This window comes from Agelaius tricolor, unplaced genomic scaffold (genome assembly GCF_023055355.1).
Source record: "Agelaius tricolor isolate 1412-34295 unplaced genomic scaffold, bAgeTri1.0.p SCAF_3, whole genome shotgun sequence".
NCBI lineage: Eukaryota > Metazoa > Chordata > Aves > Passeriformes > Icteridae > Agelaius > Agelaius tricolor.
Window position 1 is genome coordinate 69,710,465 of NW_027269263.1, and position 23,994 is coordinate 69,734,458.

Here is a 23,994-nt window from a genome sequence, read left to right on the forward strand (position 1 = left end):
CCACAGAGTCACCTGGGGCTGGCCAGGGAGCCACTGCTGCAAGGAACACACTGGAGAGGAGTGAGGAGAGGGAAACTCTGGCAGGAAAACAACTCAGTCCCAGAAACCTCAGAATTCCAGGGAAAAGAGAGGTCCAAGCTCTTGGCCAGTCTTATGTGTGTGGAAACACCTGGAATGGCACCCAGGGGAGGTGCTGGGCTCAGAGGGGTCCCCTGGAGAAGAAAAGGTCCAAGAAAAGGAAAAAACCCAAGCGTGGATTTTGCCACATCCTCCTGCCCCCAGGAGGCCCTGGGGGCCTGGGCAAGGTGGGAAGTCTGAGAACCCTGCTGGATTCCAGGGAAAACGGGGAGCAGAGGTCACCCAGGGCAGGAGAAGGGTCCAGGGGCCGCACAGGGTGACAGCAACACGGCCACCATCAGCCTCAGAGTCACCATCATCATCATCACCATCACCATCATCATCATCATCCTTGCATATTCCTCACACTGATGTCAAAGACTTTTCACTGCATCATCATCATCATCATCATCATCATCATCATCATCATCACCATCATCCCACTCTTTGCACATTCCCTACACCAAAGTCAAAGACTTCTCACTGCACCCTCCTCCTCCTCCTCCTCCTCCTCCTCCTGTTTCCATATTCCACACACTGAGATCAAAGACTTCTCACTTCATCATCATCACCATCATCATCATCATCTTCATCCTCTTCTTTGCATGTTCCCTACTCCAACACATGAAATTCTGTCGGCATCATCATCCTCATCCTCATCATCACCCTTCCATATTCCATGCACTGACGTCAAAGACTTTTCCCTGCATCGCTGTCCTCCTCCACCTCCTCCTCTTCCAGGATTTCTCACTTCATCATCATCATCATCATCATCATCATCATCATCATCATCATCATCATCATCATCAATCATCATCCCCTGGCTGCTCGATCCCTTCCCAAGGGACGCTGAGGAGGGTTCAGGGACACCCAATTCCATGAAAAGAATATGGGAATTCTGTGAGAATTGGGAAATCCTCACAGAATATGGGAAAGCTGTCCTGAGGCCAGGAAAGGGGCCCTGCCCTGAGGCATCCCCCCGAATTTCCCCATCCCACAGCAGCCAGGAGTTGAAGGAGGTGGCCTGCAGGGATTTGGGGAATTCGGGGTGTCCCAGATCCCCATTCCCCATTTGCCGCAGCTGGAGCTCGGCAGGGACCCTCCGGAGCCTTCCCAGGGAAAAGGAGCTCTCCCTCTCCTGGCACAGAGGCGACACTGCCCAGCTCTGCTGGTGGCTTGGTGGGGCCACCACGCTGCCCCCCGGGGACACAGAGCTCCTTGGGAACGCCGTGCTCCGTTCCCGCCTTTTCTGGAATTGCCGGAATTGCCGGAATTTCCACTGGCCAGGGAGCAGCTGCTCCTCCAGAGCTCCTGGGAGCACAGGGTGTCCTCCAGGGAATCCATCCCCGGCTCCGTGTCCCATCCGCAGCCTGGGAAGGGTTCAGAGGAACTGGGAGCTCTCCTGGGCCAGCCAGGGAGGAATTTGGAATCCAGAATCTGGAATTCCCTGGCTCCCAGGACTCTCCCTGTTCAATGTTCAATTCTCTTCCAAGGGAGCATCCAGCCCCTGGCAGGTTCCCCTTTCCTGGGAGAGCAGGGATGCAAACCCCGCAGAGGGGATCCCTGGAGGGGCTGGGAGGCCACCTTGGTGTGGCACCCCAACACCCAACAGCCCATCCCACATCCCTGCAGTATTCCCAGCTTTTTGCTGCTTTGGCCTCGTTCCTGTTCTTCCAAGCAGGTTCGGGTTGGAGTTTTGGGGGGAAACCAATTTATTTGAGATGGAAATTGTTTTTCCTAGAGAAAAGCAGGCGTGGCAGCCCTGGAGCTTTTCTCCAGGTCACCAACTCCCTCCCTCAGCCCTTCCATCCAATATTTTCTTCCAGCAGAAAATCCCTGGAGAGGCTCTTCCATGAGGGAAACCTCACAGCTTCCATATTTTTCAGGAAAAAAAAAAAAAAATCCCTTTTCTGAACTATTCCTGTCCAGAAGGGGCCTTCCCCTGAAGGTCAGAATCCCCAGAGCCTCCCAGGAAGGATTCCCAGAATGGAATGGTCATAAACTGGCCCCATGTCCAAGGACCAGGGAGCAGTGATGGGAAAACTGAGAGAGGCACAGAATTCCCAGAGCAGCTGGAGCTGCCCCTGGATCCATGGAATGCGAGGGCCAGGCTGGATGGGGCTTGGAGCAGCCTGGGACAGTGGGAGGTGTCCCTGTGGAACCCAAACCATTCCATAATTCCATGACTTTAGGATCCTTCTCACATCCTGTTCCTCGCCCAGTGTCCCATTTCTTATCTCTTAAACCATTTGTAAAAATTTCTTATCTCTAAAACCACAGATCTCCAAAATCCAGCAAAAATCTCTGGGAACAGCTCCAAGATCCTGGTGCTCCCTCCATCATTTCCATGCTCCAGGAGCAGGTCTGAAATCAGTCCCAGAATGAAGAGATCCTGGGAAAGCAAATTCTGCATTTTCTGGGACTCTGACTTGCTCCAAAAGTGACATTTTGGATGGGAAATGATTCCTCAAAGAGCAGAACAAAGCTGCTCTCAGGTCTAGACTCAGTCTGATACCTCGGGGGTGGATTTTTTTGATGTTCCTGGCTCTTTTTAAAGGTGACAGCGACTGGAAGGGACAAAAATCCCACCTCAAACGAGCCAACATTGGTAAAAACCCAACTCAGATCCACGTTTCCACCTTTGATCACTTCCCATATTTAGATCAGGAGCTCCAGGGCTCAAAATCCTTGGGGAACTGTGATGAAAACAGCACATCTGACAGCTGAAAATTATTCTGCTCACCCAATTCCAGGTTCCTGTTTTCCCTGGAAACAAGGGCAGGATAAAAAGGGAGTTGGGTACCTGAGGTTTGTGTGGTTTAAAGTGTGGAAATCACAGAAAAATCTGGGCTTTGTTCCTAAAAATCACCTCAGCCAAAGGTGAGAATTTAAGGGTGAAAAGGGTGAAAAACTCTTCTCAAAAATACTGATTTGGAGCCATTTTTAGCAGCTTAAACTGCAGCAAGATGCTCTGAAATCAAACAAAACGCCCCAAAAAACGGCATTAACGCAGCTTCTTTTGGAAGCACTGAAACCAAGCCTCGCTTGGTGAGATCCAGGAGATTTTAGCTGCCTTTCCCTTCCCTCTCCAGGTGGGATTTTTCCAGGTGGGAGTTCCCCAGGTGTTTCCCAACTCACCATGTTGGGCTGCCAGCCCTCGACGTTGACGCAGCGGTCGATGCACCACCAGAAATCGTCCTCGGATTCGCCCTTCCAGGCAAACACTGGGAACCCTGGCCAGGGAGGAACAGGGGCTTAAGGGCAGGAAAATCCCGTGGGAATCAGCTCCTGGACACTGATTTATTAATTCATGTGTTAATTTAATAGATTCAATTGTTACTCAGCTCCAGCCAGCAAGACCCACGGCGGGTTTGGCTTCTTCTGGGTGTCCCAGAGCTCGGGGTCAAACCTGTGGCTTCAGCCAGGTGAATTCCCTGACTTTATCCAGTAAAATCCTTGGGCTTACTCAGGTAAAACCCCTGGAATTATCCAGGTAAAATCCCTGGATTTATCCAGGTAAAATCCCTGGACTTGCCCAGGTAAAATCCTTGACCTCACTCAGGTAAAATCCCTGGTCTTATCCACATAAATTCTTTGGTCTTATCCAGATAAAATCCTTGGCCTCATCCAGGTATAATCCTTGGCTTTACCCAAGTAAAATGTTTGGTCTCACTCAGGTAAAATCCTTGGTCTTATCCAGGTAAAATCCCTGGAATTATCCAGGTAAAACTCCTGGACTTATCCAGGTAAAATCCCTGGACCTGCCCAGGCAAAATCTCTGGCTTTATCCAGGTAAAATCCTTGGATTTATCCAGGTAAAATCCCTGGCCTTACCCAGGTAAAATCCCTGGATTTATCCAGATAAAATCCTTGGCATGACCCAGGTAAAAGCCTTGGACTTACTCAGGTAAATCTCCTGACTTTGCCAAGTTAAATCCCTGACTGTATGCAGGTAAAATCCCTGGCCTTACCCAGGCAAAACCCCTGGATTTATCTAAGTAAAATCCTTGGCATTACCCAGGTAAAATCCTTGGAATTGCCCAGGTAAAACCCTAGGATTTATCCAGGTAAAATCCTTGGCATTACCCAGGTAAAACTCTTGGTCTTACCCAGGTAAAACCCCTGGTCTTATCCAGGTGAAACTCTTGGTGTTTTCCATGTAAAATCCCTGGTTTTGCCCAGGTAAAATCCCTGTCATTACCCAGGTAAAATTTCTGGATTTATCCAGGTAAAACCCTTGTATTTAGCTGAGTAAAATCTCTGGTCTTATCCAGGTAAAATCCCTTTTTTTATCCAGGCAAAATCCCTTGGCCTTTCCCAGGTAAAACCCTTGGTCTTTTTCCATGTAAAATCCCTGGCCTTACCCAGGTAAAATCCCTGGATTTATCCAGGTAAAACCCTTGGTCTTTTTCCATGTAAAATCCCCGGCCATATCCAGGTTAAAACCTGTGGCCTCACCCAGGTAAAATCCTGGTTTTAGGGAAAAGCCCTGGATTTAGCCAGGTAACCCCCACATGCTCAGTTTCTGCTCCATGAATCACATTCCCCCCAAATTCTCTCTTTCACCTGAGTTATGCCCCAAATTACAGAATTTAAACCAAATTTAGCTTTGTTTCTCCGAGCAAAGCCACTTCCAGCTTCAGCTCATAAATGACATTTTTACCAACGATTTTACCTGGGCAAGATCAAAGATTTTACCTGGACAAGTCCAGGGGTTTTACCTGGATAAGTCTAGAGAAAAATCCAAAACATTCCAAGAGTTCCAGAGCTTTGGAAAGGAGGGATTTTGTGCTGTAGGTTTATTCTAAACTGAAGAGAATGCAGGGGAAAAACCCTCCAAAGGGTGATAAATGAGTTAAAAACAACAGGGCAGCAAAAATTCCCCAGAAAATACAGCAGGAATTCCCTATAAAATGCAGGAGGGATTCCTTATAAAATGCAGGAATTCTCTATAAAATCCAGGAGAAATTCCCTATAAAATCCAGGAATTCTTTATAGAATGTAGAAGGAATTGCTTATAAAATCCAGGATGAATTCCTTATAAAATGAAGCAGGAATTCCCCATAGAATGCAGGATTTCCCTATAAAATACAGAAGAAATTCCCTATAAAATGCATGAGGAATTCTCTATAAAATTCAGGAGGAATTTCCTGTAAAATTCAGGAGGAATTCCCTATAAATCCCCATAGAAATTCCCTATAAAGTCCAGGAGAAATTCCCCATAAAATGCAGGAGGAATTCCCTATAAACTCCAGAAGAAATTCCCTATAAAGTCCAGGAGGAAATCCCTATAAGTCCCAGGAAAAATTCCCTATAAATCCCAGGAGGAATTCCCTATAAATCCCAGTAGAAATTCCCTACAAAACCCAGGAGGTATTCCCTATAAAACCCAGGAATTCCCTATAAAATCCAGGAGGAATTCCCTATAAGATGAAGAAGGAATTCCCTATAAAATGCAGGAATTTTCCACAAAATGAAGGAGGAATTCCCTACAAAACCCAGGAGGAATTCCCTATAAATCCCAGGAGGAACTCCCTATAAAATGCAATAAGAATTCCCTATAGAATCCAGGAGAAATTCCCTATAAAATCAATGAGGAATTCCATATAAGATGAAGAAGGAATTCCTTACAAAATCCAGGAGGAATTTCCTATAAAATGCTGGAGGAATTCCTTATAAAATGCAGGAGAAATTCTCTATAACACCCAGGAGAAATTCCCAATAACACCCAGGAGAAATTCCCTATAAAATCCAGAAGAAATTCCCTATAAAATCCAGAAGAAATTCCCCATAAATCCCAGTAGAAATTCCCTATAAAACCCAGGAGGAATTCTCTATAAAACCCAGGAGGAATTCGCTATAAAACCCAGTAGAAATTCCCGATAAATCCCAGGAGGTATTCCCTATAAATCTCAGTAAGAATTCCCTATAAATCCCAGGAGGAATTCCCTATAAAACCCAGGAGTAATTCCCCATAAAATGTAGGAGGAATTTCCTATAAATTCAGGAGGAATTCCCTATAATATACAAATCCCTGAAGAAATTCCCTGAAGAAGTTCCCCAGGAGGAACTCCCTATAAAATGCAGGAGTAATTCCCTATAAAATCCAGGAGGAATTATTTATAAAATCCTGGAGATATTCCTTATAAAATGCAGGATGAATTTCTTATAAAACCCAGGAGGAATTCTCTATAAAACCCAGTAGAAATTCCCCATAAATCCCAGGAGGAATTCCCTATAAAACCCAGGAGTAATTCCCCATAAAATGTAGGAGGAATTTCCTATAAAACCCAGGAGTAATTCCCCATAAAATGTAGGAGGAATTTCCTATAAATGCAGGAGGAATTCCCTATAAAACCCAGTAGAAATTCCCTATAAAATCCAGGAGAAATTCCTTATAAAACCCAGGAGGGATTCCTTATAAAACCCAGTAGAAATTCCCTATAAATGCAGGAGGAATTCCCTGTCAATGCAGTAGAAATTCCCTATAAATGCAGGAGGAATTCCCTGTCAATGCAGTAGAAATTCCCTTTAAGTTCCAGGAGGAATTCCCTATAAATCCCAGGAGTAATTCCCTACAAATCCCTGAAGAAATTCCCTATAAAACCCAGGAGGAACTCCCTATAAAATGCAGGAGTAATTCCCTATAAAATCCAGGAGGAATTATTTATAAAATCCTGGAGAGATTCCTTATAAAATGGAGGATGAATTTCTTATAAAACCCAGGAGGAATTCTCTATAAAACCCAGTAGAAATTCCCAATAAATCCCAGGAGGAATTCTCTATAAATCCCAGTAAGAATTCCCTATAAATCCCAGGAGGAATTCCCTATAAAACCCAGGAGGAATTCCCCATAAAATGTAGGAGGAATTTCCTATAAATGCAGGAGGAATTCCCTATCAAACCCAATAGAAATTCCCTATAAAATCCAGGAGAAATTCCGTATAAAACCCAGGAGGGATTCTCTATAAAATGCAGTAGAAATTCCCGATAAATCCCAGGAGGAATTCCCTATAAATCCCAGGAATTATTCCCTACAAATCCCTGAAGAAATTCCCTATAAAACCCAGGAGGAACTCCCTGTAAAATGCAGGAGGAATTCCCTATAAAACCCAGGAGGAATTCCCCATAAAATGTAGGAGGAATTTCCTATAAATGCAGGAGAAATTCCCTATAAAACCCAGGAGGGATTCCTTATAAAACCCAGTAGAAATTCCCTATAAATGCAGTAGAAATTCCCTTTAAGTCCAGGAGGAATTCCCTATAAATCCCAGGAGTAATTCCCCATAAAACCCAGGAGAAATTCCCCATAAAATGTAGGAGGAATTTCCTATAAATTCAGGAGGAATTCCCTATACATCCCAGGAGGAATTCCCCATAAAATGCAGGAAAAATTCCCTATAAATGCAGGAAAAATTCCCTATAAAACCCAGCAGAAGTTCCCGATAAATCCCAGGGGGAGTTCCCCGTAAATCCCGGAAGAAATTCCCATAAATGCCGTCGGAATTCCCCCAAGGGCGGGAGCAGGGAATGCAGAGCAGGGAATGCCGGGTCCGTACCGCTCTCGGCCAGCGCAGCCGCCACCTCGTTCAGGGTGGAGTAGATGTTGCAGGCGGCCCAGCGGCACTGAGCCCCCAGCGCTCCCAGCGTCTCCATCAGCACCTGCACACAAACACCGGGAAATCGGCAAAATAGGGGGGTTAGCTGCAAAAATACCGCGGAAATCGGCAAAAAATGGGGGTTAGCTGCAAAAATAATATGGAAATCGGCAAAAACTAGGGGTTAGCTGCAAAAATAATATGGAAATAGGCAAAAAATGGGGGTTAGCTGCAAAAATAATATGGAAATCGGCAACATTGGGGGTTATCTGCAAAAACACCATAGAAATCAGCAACATTGGGGGTTATCTGCAAAACCACCATGGAAATCAGCAAAAACTGGGGGTTATCTGCAATAACACCATGGAAATCAGCAACATTGGGGGTTATCTGCAAAAACACCACGGAAATCAGCAAAAAATGGGGGTTAGCTGCAAAAACACCGTGGAAATCGGCAAAAAATGGGGGTTATCTGCAAAAATAATATGGAAATCAGCAAAAACTGGGGGTTATCTGCAAAAACACCACGGAAATCAGCAAAAATGGGGGTTTTATTTATAGAAACACCATGGAAATCAGCAGCATTGGGGGTTATCTGCAAAAACACCAGTGGGAATGGCCTGTTTGGGGTCAGTTTAGGGGATGAGCAGTGGGAATGCCCCGTGTGGGGCCAGTTTAGGGGATGAGCAGTGGGAATGCCCTGTTTGGGGTCAGTTTAGGGGATGAGCAGTGGGAATGCTCAGTTTGGGGTCAGTTTAGGGGATGAGCAGTGGGAATGCCCAGTTTGGGTTTGGGTTTGGGGCTCTCACCGCTGTCTGTGCTGTGATGTGAGTGCAGCCCACGATCTTGGCCCCGGCCAGGGGCTTCTCCCCCTGAGCTCTCTTCCTCAGAGCCATCAGCGCCGGCATCTCTGCGGGGTAAATGGGAAAAGGAAAATGGGGATGGGGTGGGAACAGCTCAGGAGGAACACCTGGCATCCCCATAAACTCACACAGCTTCGAAACAGCCAAAGCCTCCAGAGCAAACACATCAAAATCCCCAAATCCCAAACACATCAAAATCCCCAAATCACAAACACATCAAAATCCCCAAATCACAAACACATCAAAATCCCCAAATCCCAAACACATCAAAATCCCCAAATCCCTCTGGAGTTTTCCCTGTTTTGTTCAAATTTTTGCCTCCAGGTGAGGCTGCAGGAAAATCTGCTTTGGGCTGAGGATTTGGGATTTGCTGCTCCACCTCTCCAGCATCCAACACCTAAATCCTGCCTGGCCTTTGCTTTTTTTATTTTTTGGAGGTAAACAAGCTAAACCAAAATTGTGACATTTATGGGATGGATTTCATCTTTCCTACTGATTTAACAAAATGAGTTTGATTGCAGAGTACTCCTAACCCTGTACCTCCTTTTCCATACCCAAAATCCCATGGAAGCTTTCTCATCCCAATAGGAATGGGGTCAAGAACACCTGTCTGGTGTTCCCATGAATTTGCATGGCTGTGGCAGCTTCAAAACAGCCAAAGCCTTGAGAGAAAACCCCAAATCCATCAAAATGACCCCAAATCCCGCTGGATTTTCCCCTGTTTTGTTCAAATTTTTGCCTCCCAGCTGAGGCGGCAGGAAAATCAGCTTTGGGCTGAAGATTTGAGATTTGCTGATTTGCTCCACCTCTCCAATATCCAAACCCTGTCTGGCACTTGCTTTTTTATTTTTTGGAGGTAATCAAGATAAACCAAAATTGTGATGTTTACGGGATGGATTTCACCTGATTTAACAAAATAACTTCAACCATAGAATAGTCCCTTAATGGTTGTAGTTGGAACCACACAGCACAGCCCTGTAACTCCTTTCCCATCCCCCAAAACCCCACAGAAGCTTTCACACCCCCCAAAATCCCATAGAGGCTTTCCCATCCCCTAAAACACCACAGAAGCTTTCCCAACCCCCAAAATCCCATAGAATCTTTCCCATCTTCCAAAACCCCACAGAAGCTTTCCCATCCCCCAAAACTCCATAGGAGCTTTCCCAACTCCCAAAACCCCATAGAAGCTTTCCCATCTCCCAAAATCCCACAGAAGCTTTCCCATCCCCCAAAACCCAATAAGGACTTTCCCAACCCCCAAAACTCCACAGAAGCTTTCCCATCCCTCCAAACCCCACAGAAGCTTTCCCATCCCCCAGAATCCCACAGAAGCTTTCCCAACCCCCAAAATCCCACAGAAGCTTTCCCATCCCCCAAAACCCAATAAAAGCTTTCCCATCCCTCCAAACCCCATAGAGGCTTTCCCATCTCCCAAAATCCCACAGAAGCTTTCCCATCTCCCAAAACCCCACAGATGCTTTCCCATCCCCTAAATCCCCACAGAAGCTTTACCATCCCCCAGAATCCCACAAAAGCTTTCCCATCCCCTAAAACCCCACAGAAGCTTTCCCATCCCTCAAAACCCCATAGAAGCTTTCCCAACCCCCAAAACCCCGCAGAAGCTTTCCCAACTCCCAAAATCCCACAGAAGCTTTCCCAATGCTCAAAATCCCATAGAGGCTTTCCCATCTCCCAAAATCCCACAGAAGCTTTCCCATTCCCCAAAACCCAATAAGGACTTTCCCAACCCCCAAAACCCCATAGAAGCTTTCCCATGCCCCAAAATCCCACAGAAGCTTTCCCATCCCCCAGAATCCCACAAAAGCTTTCCCATCCCCTAAAACCTCACTGAAGCTTTCCCATCCCTCAAAACCCCACAGAAGCTTTCCTATCTCCCAAAATCCCACAGAAGCTTTCCCATCCCCCAGAATCCCACAAAAGCTTTCCCATCCCAACAATCCGGGGGCAGGAGGAGCCCCGAGGAGCAGAGGCGGGAGCCCCTACCCTGCTCGGCGATCTCGATCTCGCGGCGCCCGAACTCGGCCTGTTTGATGTTCTTGACGCAGAAGTCGCTGCTGCCCTTGGAGTTCTTCTGCTGCTTGTCCCTGGGCGAGGTCTCATCGTCGGAGCTGTCCGTGTAGGAGGCAGCTGCAGGGAGCAGGGCGGGTCAGGAACGGGGTAAAACATTCCCAAAACCCCCGGCACCCACAGGGAAGGGCTGGGTGGCCCACAGGGGGTGTCCATCCATGCCAGCTCCTTCCGTCCCCAGCTGGGATCTCTCCCTCTCCTCACAAGGGGAATTTTCCCAGCTGGATTCACCTGGGATGAATTCTTAATGCTCATCAACCTCTACTTCAACGCCATGGCAGAGGTGATGGGATTGAGCACTGCCTGGTTCCCACCGGGGCTCATCTCCACGGCCTTCTCCCACCTCTCTTCCCCAAGGTTCTCCCACCTCTCTTCTTAAAGGTTCTCCCACCTCTCTTCCTAAAGCTCTCCCACCTCTCTTCCCAAAGTTCTACCACCTCTCTTCCCAAAGTTCTACCACCTCTCTTCCCAAAGCTCTCCCAACTCTCTCCCCAAAGCTCTCCCACCTTTCTCTCCAAAGTTCTCCCACCTCATCCCCCAAAAGTTCTCCCACCTCTCTTCCCAAACCTTCTCCCTCTCCTCCCGAAATTCAGGCCTCCACAGCTCCAAGACATCCCACAAAATGCCTGCTGAGGTTTAGAGCACTTCCAAACCAGCAGGAATTGTAATTTCAGACCCTATTTCATCCCAAACAGTTGGGTGAGTTGATGATGATCCCATTTCTGTGGGGTTCCCAATCCTTGGAAGGCTCCGTTTTGGTGTTCCCTCACAGTGAGGATGAGCTGCTGCTGCTGCTTGGGAGGCTCATGTGGGATGGTTGGAAGGAACTTCTCCACTGGGAGGATGATCCATAAACCTGCTGTGGACTGTCCAGGGAGCTGCTGGCTCCCCACCTCAGGGGATTTTGGGAATTGTTTGGAAAGCTGGGGATCACCGGATCCTGTCCTGAGCCCCATGGGATGGGATTGAGGCTCTGCCTGAAGAGAGGGTGTGGATGTGCTGAATTCACTCCAGGAGCTGTCAATAATTGTCTTCCTTCCTTATCAGAGTGCTCCAAACCTCTGATTATGGAATTAGGCCAATGGAAGAGCCCTTCATGGAGTTAGAAATCCCCTTTCCTGTTGGATTCCTAAAATCCCATGTACTTGAATAAAATCACATCCATTTTTGACTGGAGTAATGATGGATCAACCACCACTTTGGATCAGCTGAAGGAATCCTTTGTGCCACATCTTCTGGAATTTGGATTTTGGATTGTGCCACATTTTTGGATTCTCTGGAATCCCTCCCCACTGTGGGAAACCAAACCTCTCCTTCCATCCACCAGGACTGGCACCAGCAGCCAGAGAAATGCAATGAGCTCCAAATCCCAGCTCCTCTTTCCTCTCCAGGTGATCCTTCCAGGACCCAGCTGGCCGTTCCCTCATTCCTCATGGAATTGTTCTGCTCCAAGTCCTTCCTCTCCAGGTGATCCTTCCAGGACCCAACTGGTCATTCCCGCATTCCTTAAGGAATTATTCTGCTCCAAGTCCTTCCTCTCCAGCTCCAGTGGTGCTTGTAAACTGAACCTGGGGCCCAGCATCCAATCCAATGATTTTGTGTCCACCTCAGAGGAATTCTGTGGTGGAACAGCTCCATCCACGATGGCCCTGATGGAGCTGGCCGATACTTTGGATCACTGGGAATGATGGACACGGTGATGGATACTCCTCCTTCCACATCCCCACAGGCCTCTGGAACCCATGGGAGCTGCTCCAGCCAATGTCAAGATTCCCAGTTTCTTTCCACCCCAAACCTGCACCAGGGGAATGGGGCAGCAGGAAGTGGGGGAGGTTCTCGCAGCGCTGATCCCAGCAGCATTCCCAGAGAGCCACAGCATTCCAGTGGCATCCAGGCCTTGAGTGGGGATGGGTTCCAACAGCCCCTTCATTCATTCAGAGCAAATCCAACAATCTTCTACCCTGATCAGCTCCAGTGACATTTCCACAACAAAAACCCCAAAAAAGTTGTTAAACTTTTGGGGCCATGGGGTTGTGCTTCCTGCAGGACCCAACAAGCTCAAGCTTTCCCTCCCGGCTCGTGGGAAGGGTTCCAGGATTCCAAGGAAAAAGCTCAGCCTGGGTGCTGTGGGTGTGCCAGGCTCCCCCAGAGCTGCCCAGCTCCCGATCCCAGGGAATTAGGAGGGAATTAGGCATTGCTGGAATTTCTCCCCATCCTTGCCGAGTGTTGAGCCCCACCTTGCCAACAACCCCTGGGGGCAGCGGGGCTCCAGCTCTGATCCCAATCCCACAGCAGATCCCCAGGGACCAGGAGCCAGGATTAACCACAAAGGGCACCTTGTATAAAACCAAACTCTATGTCAAGGGCTCCAGGAGAAAGGATTAATTAGTTGGAAGAGGATTAGTTCCTTGAAGAGAGTTAATCTGTGTAGAGGTTGCTTAAAAAACAGGGAGTTTTGGTTCTGGGGGTTAAAAGTAATTTTTTTGAATGAAAAATCCTGCCTGGAGTCGCCAGATTTTCATAGGCAGGAGGTTTTATACTATTAAATAAATCTAAAATATAGAAGTGTACATATAATTGCAGTAATTAAATGAATGCTGATAGTTAATATAACAGTAAACCAAATCTCTAAAAGTCAATTTTGCCTTTGCTTTTCTGTAAAATGAAAAACAAGGACTGAAAGGAAAGGATTCCTGTCATTAATTGATGGGACAGTTTAATAAAAATATTCTCCAAAACTGAGTAATGAAAAAAAAACCTCCTCCCTGGGCTTGGCATTCTGTGAGCTACGGAAAACTGAAACATCAACTGGATTATTTGTGTTACATGTTTGAATCTCTGTCCAGAGAGGATGAGGATTCCAAATCCCTGGATGTGTCCCAAGGTTGGAGAAGGCCTGGAGCCACCTGGGACAGTGGGAGGTGCTCCTGCCATGGCAGGGGTGGCACTGGGTGCACTCTGAGGTCCCTTCCCACCAAAACCATTCCAGGATTCCATGATTTCCATTATCCAAAAGCAGCAGGTCTCAGGCGACCTCCATCCATGTCCTGCCCCAGCAAAGCCCAGATCAGAGCCTAAACTCAGCCAAGTCTGGCTTTGCTGATATTTGAGGTGAGGGTCCACTCATGGCTGCCTAAATTGGCATCACAAAGGGCAAAAAAGGGGCAGCCTGAGCCTCTTACAGGCCCCAAATACGGAAAAAACTGGTTTATTCTCTGTAAAACCTTCCAAAAATATGAAACATCACCAGGATGAAGTCAGAGGCCTGGAATTCCAAATATTCCTGTCCTAATCCCACCCTCAGAATGTGCCTGTGGTGGGTAACACACAATGTTGAGCACTTGGGTCATCCAGGCTGGGCTGACCTAAAAAAATCCATCCATCATCCATCCATCATCCATCCATCATCCATCCATCCATCCATCCATCCATCCATCCATCCATCCATCATCCATCCATCCATCCATCAATCCATCCATCCATCATCCATCCATCCCTCCATCCATCCATCATCCATCCATCATCCATCCATCATCCATCCATCCATCCATCATCCATCTGCCATCATGGAACTGAAGTCCTCCATCAGGAATGCCAGTCTCGCTCCTTTCATTAGCAGGAAATTGAACATTTGCACAAGATAATTAATTGCAATTCTGATGTTAATTGCAACGAGAGGAGCAGAATTCCCCAAAGTTGCTCCAAGTCCTTCCAGCTGTGACTTGGGAGCGACCACGGTGACGTCGGCCAGGATAAGCAGACTCAGAGTCTGCAGAAATAGTCCCAAACATTCCCAGGTGCTCCAGGATCAGATGGAGTTGTGGATTCCCAACAGAGCCTGGGCTAATGTGCCTCCGGAGAGAATGTGGCATGAGCATTCCTGAATTTCTCCCTTTTCCATGGGAACGCTGTCAGTGCCCGCAGGATGGGTCACCCAGGCGTGCCCAGCCTCTGGGGGGCTCATCCCAACCTCTGGAAGAGACTTTGGAGGTTGCTCCAAGCCTGCAAAGCAGCACGGAGGAAGCAGCAAGCGGGAGCTGGGAAAGGAGACGAGGAACAGTTGGCATTCCCACAAAAACCGGGATGCAGCCTGGGACTGTGGTGTCCAGGATCAGATCAGAACCTCCATCTTCTGGAGAGAACAGCTCTGCCAGGAGCTGAGTGACCTGATAACCATGGCCTTTCCAGCTCTGCTCTTCCAAACCTCCTGAGGAATGCCAAGGGCTCCTCACAGCCCAGTCCTGTCCCAGCTCGTCTCCAACATCCTCGGCATTGCGGGAATGTGTGGAGAAACACCAAGGAGAGTTCCCAGTTAGGAGGACTTCTGGCCACCAGCCATGAGCCATCAGGAGCAGCTGGAGCTGGAGTTTCCTGAGGTTTTCCAAACTTGCCAGAGCTGAATCAGAGCTTTGAACCTCCCAGGCTGGGCTGGATGAGGCCTGGAGCAACCTGGACTAGTGGAAGGTGTCCTTGACAGCAAGGGGGCGGAATGAGGTGAGCTCTAAGGTCCCTGAAACCACTCAGATTCTCCCCAAACACACCGTGAGCTGCCAAGTATCCCAAAAATCCATTCCAGCAGGAGAAACCCCTTCCAAGAGCCCTTCAAAGTCCTCAGAGACTCCAACCTCATGTGCAACAATCCTGCAGAGGGATCCCCATGGATTTGTTCAGGAACAGGAGGGAAGATGATGCTTAAGCAGGAACAAAGTGTGGGAACACTCTTTTCCTGGGGGGATCAGGACAGGGAGGAGAGGAGGGAGTGGAAGGGAGGGCAGAAGCAGCTGCACACCGGGGTTATAAGGAGAGAGCAGGAGAGCACCAGAATAATGTAATTTTCCATCCAGCTGTTCAGGACAATGAGGAAAAAGGCAAACCCCTATTTCCATGCCTTCCCTGTGAGCCCAGAGCAGACTGGGAGATGCCTGGACGCACCTGAGCTGTAGCTGTCGGTCGAGGACTGCGAGATGGAGCGGGACAGCGACCGGCGGCCGATCTTGGTCGGGCGCTTGTTGAACTCCTGCTTTTGGTCAGCAAACTGGATCTGTGGAAAGAAATCAGGGATTTTCTGTAAAAAACACAACGGATCAATCCCAAGAACCCAAAGCCTTGAGCAGACACCAGCACCATCTCTGTCGTGGCACAATTCCTGTTATTTAATGGGGACTGGATATGGTAAATTGCCCATTTTGTTTAATTTCAGTCCTTCCAGCCAAGATTAGAGATGTCACTCCAGGCTGTTGAATTTTGGGAGCACAGATGGCTGGAGAACACAAGTTTTTAGGAGTACACAACAGAATGACACCGGATCAGGAGCAGCCACAGGAAGGGAAAATCCTCACCAAACTCAAGTTACAGCCAGGGCTGTGCCAGGATTAACGCCCTGATCCCGCGGGACGGGGGCTTTGCACACACACCGGGGTTTATGTTCCTCCTCTAAGAAGCTGCTGGCCTGAAATAACTTCCCTTTTTTGTCCTTTTTCTTCCCTTAATTTAGAACAAATCCCTCCACGGCTGAGCAGCTCCATCACAGGAGGAGGTTATTGGTGTGAAGCGGAGCTGGAGACACGCAGGCATTCTAACAAAGGGGGAATAATTTGGGTTAAATTCACATTTTCCTTTCCCACATCACCTCTTCAAGGACATCAAGCACACTTCTCACACAATGCAGTGATCCTGGTAATCCAGAGCTCCCTGAGCCCTCACACATCCAAAACCAAGTAAACGACAAAGCAAAAGAAGTCCTGAACCGACTCCAGCAGAATTAGAACCGGACTTAAATAAACCCTGTAAGGTTTAAACCCCTCAAACACTGCCACAGGCTGGGTTCAGCTTTAGCTGAGACGGTCAGGAAGTGGAAGGAAGCAGCAGGAAAGGGAAATTCTGGAAGGGGCCAGGTCAAGGCTTGGATCTGCTTTTCTGCGTTGGCCGACGTCCTTTGGGTTGAATCCTTTAGGGAATAGAGAGAGTGGGGCAAAAAGGGAATTTCACACGGTCCCAGAATGATTTGGGTTGGAAGGGACCTTAAGGATCATCCAGTTCCACAGGACACCTTCTCCTGTGCCAGACTGCTCCAAACCTGCCAAACCCACAAGAGCCATGTTCCAGACGGGCTGGGAATGCTCCAAATGGGATGAAAAGAGAGATTTGGCTCGATCAGCTCCCACCAAAACACCTCTGAGGGCAACAGCTTCAAGGAAAAACTGTGGAGCCTTGAAGAGCTGCAGTTCCTTGAATTTAGGAGCCCAAGCTGCTCTGAAGTGACACAGGAGCTGCTGCTTTCGACTTCCAGCAGGAACAAATGATTCCTGCTGGAAAACCTCACCTGCAGGGGCACAAGGGGTTAATGCAGGTGAGGTTTCACCTTTACATTCCAAATGAGCCCCTGCTCATCTGACCTGGGGTTTCCATCACAAGGAGCCACCTTGAGCTACTTCTCTGTGCAAAAAAGGTCTCCTTATCCAAGGTTTTCCTGGAAAACTTCCCCATGCCGACCCCACCAACTCCTCCAGACAGAAGAACAACCCCGGAGCAACGTGTTGGCCTCGACTCTTCATCGCTCCCAAGAGAAAATTAAGGGAAGCTCTCCAGAGATCGGGATTTTCTCCAACCAAGGAGCTCCAGGAATAAGTGACTGGGTGGAAACAGCGAGGAGAGGAGGAAGAAGAGAGAGGCAGCAGAGAAACAATCGCGCTTTTGAGTAGAAAAACCATTATTCTGGTCCCCAGGAGTGCCCTCACCTGGGCTTTCATCCCCGTTGGCTCCCCGTTGATGTTGTATTTCTTCTTGTTGGGCATGGCGGCCTCGCCGGCTGCCCCGGGCGCGGCTCCCTCCAAACGGAGCAGGGAATGCCCCGGTCCCGTTTATATCCTCAGCCCATCCCGATCCCGCCCGCTCCGGTTTCACCGCAGCCACAGGGGGGAGGCAAAGGGAACCGGTTGGATTTTCAGACTTTTTGTTGTTGTTTTTTGGTTTTTTTGGCAGACCCCGGGACTTAATGAGGCGTCCCGACAAACAATTCCTGCCTGTGTTTTGTGTGGAATTACAGCGTTGCCTGACCTGGGAGCTCCGCGGCAGTTCTGAGCGTGGCCTGGCTGCTGTGCGCATAACAATGCCTTATTTATGTAACCAGAACATTTCCCTGCTCGCTATAATTAACTCGCTAATTAAGCTCCTTTAACTCGGGCCCTCCCGCTCTCTCTCTTTCCCCCCAATGTCAGATGATTGCGTTAACGGAGCCTCGTTACAGGGAAATTAACTAATGAGCAACTAAAACAACGGGGGCGTTTGTCGGATGGCAAAGTGGTTTTTAATTATTATTATTTTAATTATCCCGCTCCTCGCTGTGTCCCCCACAGCAACCAGGGCAGAGTTTGTCCTTGGAAGGGTCCAGACTCCAACACCCATCCCTGTGTTGTTCCAGTCCTTTGGGAATTATGGAATCGTGGAATGGTTTGGGTTGGAAGGGACCTTAAATCCCATCCAGTTCCACCCCACACCTCCCACCATCCCAGGTTGCTCCAACCTCGGACGCTTCCAGGGATGGAGCACCACAGATTCTCTGGGCAGGACGTTGAGGGGTTTTTATGGGAGTTATCTCAGGTAATAAATTATCAGGGATAAAACTCCTTGGATGACAAAGCCAGACGCTGAATGAGGATTAAAATGATTGTCCTGCATGGCATCTGCTCGTTCCACAGCCTTTTAGGTGGGAAGAGATGATCCAAGGAAGAAAAAATGGGAAAAATGGGGGTGGTGAGGCACTGGCAGAGGTTGGCGGGGTTTTGAGGTCCCCTCCAACCCAACCAGTCCCATGATTCCATTCTGCAATTCCAAGGAAAAGGGATCTGGGAAGCAGCAGGGCATCACTGGTTGTCCTCAGCACCAATTCTGACTGAACATGGAATAAAAAGCTCCCCCGGCCCTGATTCTTTCTGTACACCTGATTTACACCTGATTTACACCAGGTCAGATCTGATCCTGCTCCTCAACAGTTGTCCCAAAGATGGAAAACACTGCCAGGGAAAATTCCTTCCCCAAAATGTTCCTTCCATGGCATTTCCATCTCCAGGGGAAACTTCAAGGAATCCACTAAAAGAGCAAAAATTCCTGGGCTACATGAAAGCAACTCCTAGAGGAATGGATGGGGGGGAAAAAAGGAAGGAAATCCCCCCAGAATTCCTGAGCTGTACAATGACTGAAAAATGTGAAAAATGGAAATATGAATTATTTCCAGTGTGGATTTATCTCAGGGAATAAGAATCTGGGATCAGCATTGTTTTTCTCACTTGATATTGCAGCCCTAGTTGTGTATTCCAGGTAAATTTTTCATTTTCCACATTATCCACGAACCTTCTCCTGCAAAATCCTAAGGGACACATGACTTCAGCTCAGTGTAAGTCAACTCAAAGCCTTTAAAGGGGGTAAAAAACTCATTTCATGGTACCATCAAAGCACAAACTCCTTTTCCAGCAGGTTTTCACACCAAGTTACTTAAATCCAAAGGCTTTTCCTAGGAAAAAAACCCTCCTTTTTTTCCTCAATGAAGGTCGAGTCCAACACATTAAAATTAAGAACCAATATTCAATAAAAATGCTAAAAATAAAAACTTTTGCTTCATCTCCACCCCAGAGCTCAGGAATCTTCTGCAATTTCTGTGTCAATCTGGGTCAGTCAAATAAAACCAGAGAGAACTACGCTCAATCCCAGTAAATTGTTTTGTTCTGAGTGTCTTTAATTGATTCTTGGCCACGGATGTATTTTTTCCTTGGGAACAAAAGGAGAAAACAAGAGGGATTAAGCAGCGCAAGCTCTCCAGCATTGCTGGATCTTCCAAATCCAACTGCAAAGAAGCTGGGAATTTAAATTTCTGCATGGAATGAGTTAAAATCCATCGTTTTATGGATGGAACAGTGAGACAAGGTGGTGGCCTTGAATAACTGCCACTGCTCAGTGTCAAACTTCCTGGGAAGTCTTTTCCCAGTGGAAAAACATCTCATCCATCGATGATGCAGAGAGATAAAATCAATTTACTTTTTTTTTTTTTTTTAATAAAGGAGGGTGAAAATGGGTGAGAAATTATTTTTTGTGCTGTGACACGAGGGGACTGAGGTGATGTTCCTGACGTCCCATGCCAAACCTCATCCCTGTTCCCGAAGGAAAAGTTGTTTCCCTGCAGCGCCGGAGCTGCCAAGGCGGATCCTTCACCTCCTGCTCCTGGGGACACCTGAGAGGTGCTGGGGACACTGGTGCCAGCAGGAGCCTGGCTCCCAACCCTCTCCATGTTGGGAATGAGCTCCAACCCTCAGCCTCACCTCTCCTCAGCCACCTCCCGGGCCTGGATCACACCATTCCAGGAGAGAGATTGTCCCAACCTGCTCATCCTGGAGCTCCACATCCCCTAAGTCCATGTGGGATCCCCTAAGTCCATGTGGGATTCCCCCCTGAGCCAAACATTTCGCTGCAGGTCAGAGTGTTCAGATTCATCACACAGAGCTCAGCTCCAGGATTAACAAACAGGTTTAACCCTTGTGGAAAGCAGCCAGGGAATGTGCAGGTTAAAGCTGGTTTTAGCCAGAGGATTTGAGAAAGGCTGGGAATGAGGAGTCGCCCAGGTGGGCCAAAGCGCTTTTCCAAGGGGGTTGGGAATTCTAACTATTGATCCTTGGAGGGATCACCCTGATCCCTAGGTTTGGCTTTTCTATGTTTCACATTCTGTGCTGCTTTGGTGTGCAGTTCTGAGCTCCATATTATGGGATGGTGAGCTCTGTGCACAGAGCAGGGAGACAAAACAATTCCTGCTCCAGCTGGGCACCAAGGACAAATGCCCCAAATCTCAGCCCAGGAGCACAAACCCCGTGGGCTGGAGAGAGAAAAACAAGCAGGGTGGGACTGCAGGGGCTAAAGCTGGAATGGGACAATGAACTGCAAGATGCAAATGGAGCAGAACTGATCCCAGGGAGAGACCCCGGGAGCGCTGGTGCATTTTGGGGCCATTTTGGTTCATCTTGGGTGCAGCCCTGGCTGGGCTCTGGTGCTGCCCAAGGTGCATCCATGGAGGAGATCCTTGGAATGAATCCCTGCTTTATTCTGGAACTCTGCCCAGCCTCTGTCCTAGGGCAGCCTGCACAGGGCATCAAGCCCAGTGCTGGATCATGGAATAGCGGAATTCTGGTTGGGAGGGACCTCAAAGCCCCTCAGTGCCACCTCTGCCATGCAGGGACACCTCCCACTGTCCCTCAGGGGACTCCAATGTCCTGCCTGGCCTTGGGCCCTGCCAGGGATCCAGGGACATCTGACAGAGAATCCCTTGGAACTGGTGGGAGCAGGGAGGAGAAATCCTTCAAAGAAGAAAACAGCAAATCCCTAACCCAGGTGCTTCCAGTGGGGACAACAGGAAGGACAAGGAAGAGAAAAATCTCCTCCCTCAGCAGCGGAATGGGTGCCCTGGGCCATCCCAGCTCTGTTGGGCACAGTCCCACAAAAAGCAGGAAAACCTGGAAATTGGTATTTCCACACTGCCTCAACTTGCACTCAACAGGCCACGGGTGTTTTACAATTTGAAGATGTGGGATCTCAGTAGCTGGAGCTGGAAAATCCCTGTGGAGTCACCGCCTGCCAGGACACCCCATCCTGAGGGATCCCGCAGTTCCTCCCACAGCTGCACACGGAATCCTTCCCTGACTGCTGAGGGTGTTCAGGGGGCCCAGCTGGGATTCTGGGGAAAACTCCTTCATGGAAAAGGCTGTCCAGCCCTGGAAAAGGCTGCCCAGGGAGCTTTGAGTCCCCATCCCCGGAGGGATTTCAAAGCCCTGTGGATGTGGCACTTGGGGACGTGGGGCAGTGGTGGCCTGGGCAGGGCTGGGAATGCTTGGACTCCATGGGCTCAGAGGGATTTTCCAGCCTCAGGGATTCTGTGATTCCATCAGAGTCCCAAAATATGGGAGAACCCACATTTTAAGGTGCTTTCCCAAGAACCAATCCAAAGGAATAATAATAGTAATAAAATAGTAATAATATTAATAATAATGATAATAATAATGATAATAATAATAATAATAATAATAGTAGTATTAATTTAAAAATATTTATTATATATTATCTATATATTATACTGTTCTATACTATATTATTATATTACATATATTATATTATTATACTATTATTATAATATATTCTATATTATATTATTATCGTTGTTGTTGTCGTTGTTGTTCACTACTAATACAATTTTCCAATATTTGGTTAATAATAAGAGGTGAACATAAAAACAGGGACTCAGCAAGAACATTAAGACCTAAAAGACTCTTTGAAATAATGGCCTTAAAGATAATGAACAATTTAGAGCTTGGGCTAATTATTTCTCGAAATGTGGCTGCTCCCTCCCACGCTGACCCGAGGAACCCCATAAAATGCAAATGAGCCGAGTTAAAATCCTGATTAAAAACGGCGCTGCAGGACATGACCCTTTGGAGCCCTTTGGAGATGGATTTGATGCCACGGCAGCTTTAAACCATCCATGAAATCATAAAACTGCGCTGGAAAAGGAAATTATTAAAGCAACAAGAATGAAAAAAGTCTATTTAAATAAAGTTTTTGTCATCTGACCCTGATCCCAGAAGCACCGAATCCATAATGGAAAAAATAGAGAACCCACAGGGAGAGGTTTTGTTTTTAAGGAAAACTGCAGTTTTTACAAAGAAAAATCCACATTTGAGACTATAAATGAAGTTGTGAATGATGCAAAGTTTGTCACTGACACCCCTAAAATGCAACATTCATTCCTGATTGTTGATAAAAATATGTTAAATTTGGGGGAAGGCTGAAAGAACCGCGTCGCAAAAAAGTGAGTGAGAGGCAGAACAACCTGGAATTTTACAATAAAATCCGTAACATTAAGAAAAGGAATAGCAGGGAACATAAAGCTGGATATAAGGGGGAGTAATGACATCTGAATCCAATGCACGGACAATATTTGTAAATAAAATCAAATTCCTTTGCAGGAGCACCAGAATTCCAACTTTTTATTGCATTGGCCCAAGTGTTTTTAGAAGAACTACCAGGAAGGACAACTTCAAATCCAGAAATTGGAGATGTGAGCAGAAATATAGGAAGAAATAACAAATATTGGTCCATTTTTGGGCCACAGGACACTGACAAACCCCGGGGGACACAGTCCCAGAGAGGGAATTCTGCCTTCCAAGCCCTGCCTGGTTTTTGGAGCTATGTCATTTTATTTTCAGCTGCTTCGGGAATTCTCTCCACCAGAGAAGGAGGGAAAAGTGGATTTAATATTTGGGATCTATTCTAAACTCTTTAACCACTCAAATAGGGAGTGCTTGTTGCCCTGGCGGGTGTCTGGAAGCTTTAGAGGTTTTATTCCGACAGCAGAATGTAAGTTGCTGGTAAAAATTAAGCTGAAAAGGTGGACTTGGGATGAAATTCCAAATCTCTGGAACACGCTGTGGGTTCTCCCACTCCTCCTCCCCACCAGTCCCAAATTCCTATAAGAACTGGTTGTGAATACAACGGATTTGGGGTGACCTGACTGGGGGGAGATAATCTTGGCCCTTATTAACGGGGCAATTCATTCATGCACGATGCTCGTTAATCTCCCACCTTAACGAGCCTCACTCCAGCGGAATGCTGGAAATAAATCTCCTGAAGTTCTCACCAGGAATCCAGCTGGCCAGTGCTGGTTAAAGGCAGCAGGTCAGTAACTCACCATCCACTCGGGCAGCTGGAAGGCGCCGGCGCCGCCGTCCCACATCTCCCACGGCGAATCCCTCCACGCTCACATCTGGGAGTGCACTGGGAATGCACTGGGATGCACAGGGAATGCACTGGGATGCACTGGGAATGCACTGGAATGCACTGGGAATGCACTGGGATGCACTGGGATGCACCAGCCCAGCCCCACAGCTCACAGAGCCCTCAGGGACAGATGTCCCACAGAGAGGCCCCTTCAGGATCTAGGCTCGTGCTCAGGGCAGCGATGGGTTCCTCATTCCTGCTCCAAATCCCAAACCTGGGAAGGGCTCAGATCCAGCCTGTTTCCACAGCCCTGATTTCCCACTGAGCCCAGCTCTGCTCGGTGTTTGAGTCAGGAACAGCCTGGCTGTGGTGTGGAGGATGTGTCCATCCATCACCCGCTGAGGATCCCAGCCCGGCGTCCCCAAAATTCCAACATTCCCATGACTCTGGCAGTGATGTCCTGCAGGCACGCCGGGATTTAGACCTGGAGGCTTCCAGCACTGAGGATTTCACTCGGCACCACCAAAATTCCTGCAGCCTCAACCCAAAGAGAGCAGGGATGCCTTGAATCCTGACCA

General features: G+C 47.9%; 1 protein-coding gene across 1 annotated transcript in view; it reads right to left on the reverse strand.

Annotated features, from left to right (window-relative positions):
- Positions 1 to 23,994, reverse strand: part of AHCYL2 (adenosylhomocysteinase like 2) — a 66,156-nt gene that overhangs the window by 12,975 nt on the left and 29,187 nt on the right. Inside the window, exons 2-6 of the mRNA XM_071424246.1 lie at positions 15,599 to 15,707; positions 10,583 to 10,726; positions 8,525 to 8,625; positions 7,677 to 7,779; positions 3,256 to 3,350 (exon numbers count right to left, since the gene is read on the reverse strand). Coding sequence (XP_071280347.1) covers positions 3,256 to 3,350; positions 7,677 to 7,779; positions 8,525 to 8,625; positions 10,583 to 10,726; positions 15,599 to 15,707 — 552 coding nt within the window. The remainder of the gene's footprint in view (positions 1 to 3,255; positions 3,351 to 7,676; positions 7,780 to 8,524; positions 8,626 to 10,582; positions 10,727 to 15,598; positions 15,708 to 23,994) is intronic.